The following is a 2,295-nucleotide window of genomic DNA, read 5'->3' as shown; positions in this document are numbered from 1 at the left end:
TGTGTGTGTGTGTGTGTGTGTGTGTGTGTGTGTGTGCGTGTGTGTGTGTGTGTTCCAGTTTCCATCCAACCTGTCGTCTCTCTCTCTCTTGTCTTCCTGTCATGGCGGCCAGGCCTTAGAGAGGCAGAAAGAATACTTTGATTGCATTAGGAAGGAGAGAGACGAGCTCAGAGATGAGCTCGCCGACATCAAGGGGAAGTCCAAAGTAGGAGAGGTAGGTGGTCCACAGAGTCCTGGAAGGAAGGAACCGCTTAGATCTCCTGATAGAACCCGGCTCCTGACCCTGATCAGACCTCCTGGTTCTGATTGGTCGATGTGTTTGCTCTCAGAAACACGGGCTGGTCATCATCCCAGACGGAACGCCCAACGGAGACGTCAGCCACAACCCTCTGTCCCCGGGGATCACCCTGGTGTCCCAGGAGGCCGCGCAGGTTCTGGAGTCAGCGGGAGAGGGTCCGCTGGGTCAGTCCTGGAGCCTTTTAAGGTTTGGGTCCGGTCCGGTTCAGAGCGTCGGCTAACAAACGTTGTGGTTGTGCACGGCAGACGTCAGGCTACTGAAGCTGGCCGAGGAGAAGGACGAGCTGCTGGCTCAGATCAGGAAGCTGAAGAACCAGCTGGACGAGGAGCGGCAGAAACACGCCAAGCTGGACGGAGCGCTCGCCGACGGCGACAAGCTGGAGAACGGGACGGACCTGCACCTCATCGAGCTGCAGAGTGAGTTCACTTCCTGTTGGCTTTCAGTCCATCAGAGTCCARATCTGCTGCTCCTGATGCAGAAACACTTTCATCATTTAACTGATGACACAATCCAGTTTTCTTCTGTACTTTTATTCTTTCCACTATTTTGGTTCTTTTTCAACAATTTATCAGTCAAAACGTTCGGCTCATAGACGCCATGGCTGCTAGGGCTTTTGGTTTTTCAGCAATATATAATTATTAAGTTTTTTAGCTTTTCAAAGTACTTAAAGTCTTCAAAATACTTAAAATCCTTCAAAAATGTTATAAATCTTTACTGAATTTTTTTACTTTTTGTGATCATTTCAGCTTCCTTTTAACACTTTTAGCTAATTTTAGCTTTTTTATTTAATTTTTTGCATTTTCCTTTTAACACTTGTGATAATTAAAACTTTAGTCTTTGTTGTTTCTGTCTGCTTCTTAACTGATTTCTGCTCATTTCAGCTGTTTCCTGCCTGTTTTACCACTTTGTAGTGTTTTTAAGATAATTTTGGCTTTTTCTGCTTTTATGTTCAACTTTTAGGCATTTTTTTTCTGTTTGAAACGTTTTATGCTTTATCTGATTTCTGGTAATTTCACCTTTTTTGCAGCTATTTTAAGCTAATTTTAGTTTTTTATCTAAACTGAACTTTGTGATAATTTCAGATTTTTAGTGCCTAATTTAGCAGATGTGCTCTTTTCTTTCCTGTCCTCCAAGCAGCCGGTCGAGGCAGATGGTCTCCTGTCCTGAGCCTGGTTCTGCTGGAGGTTTCTTCCTGATTAGCAGGGAGTTTYTCCTCTCCACCGTTTGCTCAGGATGGGAGACTGTGATGAAGTGATTCAACACAATCTGCTGCTTTCTTCTTTACATTGTTCTTTTTATGTACAGTGTCCTGAGACAACGTATTGTGACTTGGCGTTATATAAATAAACTTGAACTTGCATGTTTGTGCTAATTTCAGCTACTTTTGTAGCTGTTTTTATGCTAATTTTGGCTGGTTTAGCTATTTTACAACAAACTGAAACTAGTTCGTGTTTCTTGTTTTTCTGTCAATAYTAAGTTTTCTTACAGGCTAACGTTAGCTGCTAACTTCAGCTTGTTTCGGCTGCTGTCTGCTGGTGTTKTCCTACTTTCAGCTGTTGAAACTGACCTCATTAAGTTTTGTTATTAAACCTTTTCAGCAGCGYTCAGGGATAATCACTTTGTGTGTTAGCAGCAGATGCTAACTGTCCGGTTGTGTCTGCAGGAGACGCTAACAGRCAGATCAGTGAATACAAGTTCAAACTGTCTAAAGCGGAGCAGGAAATGGGTACGATGGAACAAAACGTGAGTCGCGTTTAGCTCTGGATGATTCACGTTCGGTTGTTTAAAAAGATAAAAGTTTGAATGTTAAATGTTTGTTTCCAGATCACGAGGCTTGAAGGCCAGGCGGCGCGCTACAAAGCAGCAGCCGACAACGCAGAGAAAGTAGAAGACGAGCTGAAAGCGGAGAAACGGAAGCTTCAGAGAGAGGTGACGGCCCGACCTTTTGGCTAGGGGTGTAAGAAAGTATCGATACACTAAAATATCGCGATATTTCA

The 2,295-nt window shown here is 43.9% G+C and overlaps 1 protein-coding gene across 8 annotated transcripts in view; it reads left to right on the top strand.

Moving 5' to 3' along the window:
- The window catches only part of lrrfip2 (leucine rich repeat (in FLII) interacting protein 2), a gene marked incomplete at its 3' end in the record, with an annotated part of 41,478 nt that extends 39,251 nt beyond the window's left edge, over positions 1-2,227 (top strand). For 4 of the 8 annotated variants that reach the window (XM_014005447.1, XM_014005446.1, XM_014005448.1 and 1 more), the window contains 5 exon segments: positions 113-214; positions 330-462; positions 544-714; positions 1,962-2,041; positions 2,123-2,227. In XM_014005447.1, coding sequence (XP_013860901.1) covers positions 113-214; positions 330-462; positions 544-714; positions 1,962-2,041; positions 2,123-2,227 — 591 coding nt within the window. 8 annotated transcript variants of the gene reach the window in all.
- Between the last annotated feature and the right edge of the window lie 68 nt (positions 2,228-2,295).

This window comes from Austrofundulus limnaeus, unplaced genomic scaffold, assembly GCF_001266775.1.
Source record: "Austrofundulus limnaeus strain Quisiro unplaced genomic scaffold, Austrofundulus_limnaeus-1.0 Scaffold30, whole genome shotgun sequence".
NCBI lineage: Eukaryota > Metazoa > Chordata > Actinopteri > Cyprinodontiformes > Rivulidae > Austrofundulus > Austrofundulus limnaeus.
Note: the sequence above shows the minus strand (reverse complement) of the source record. Positions and strands in the feature narration are given on the sequence as shown.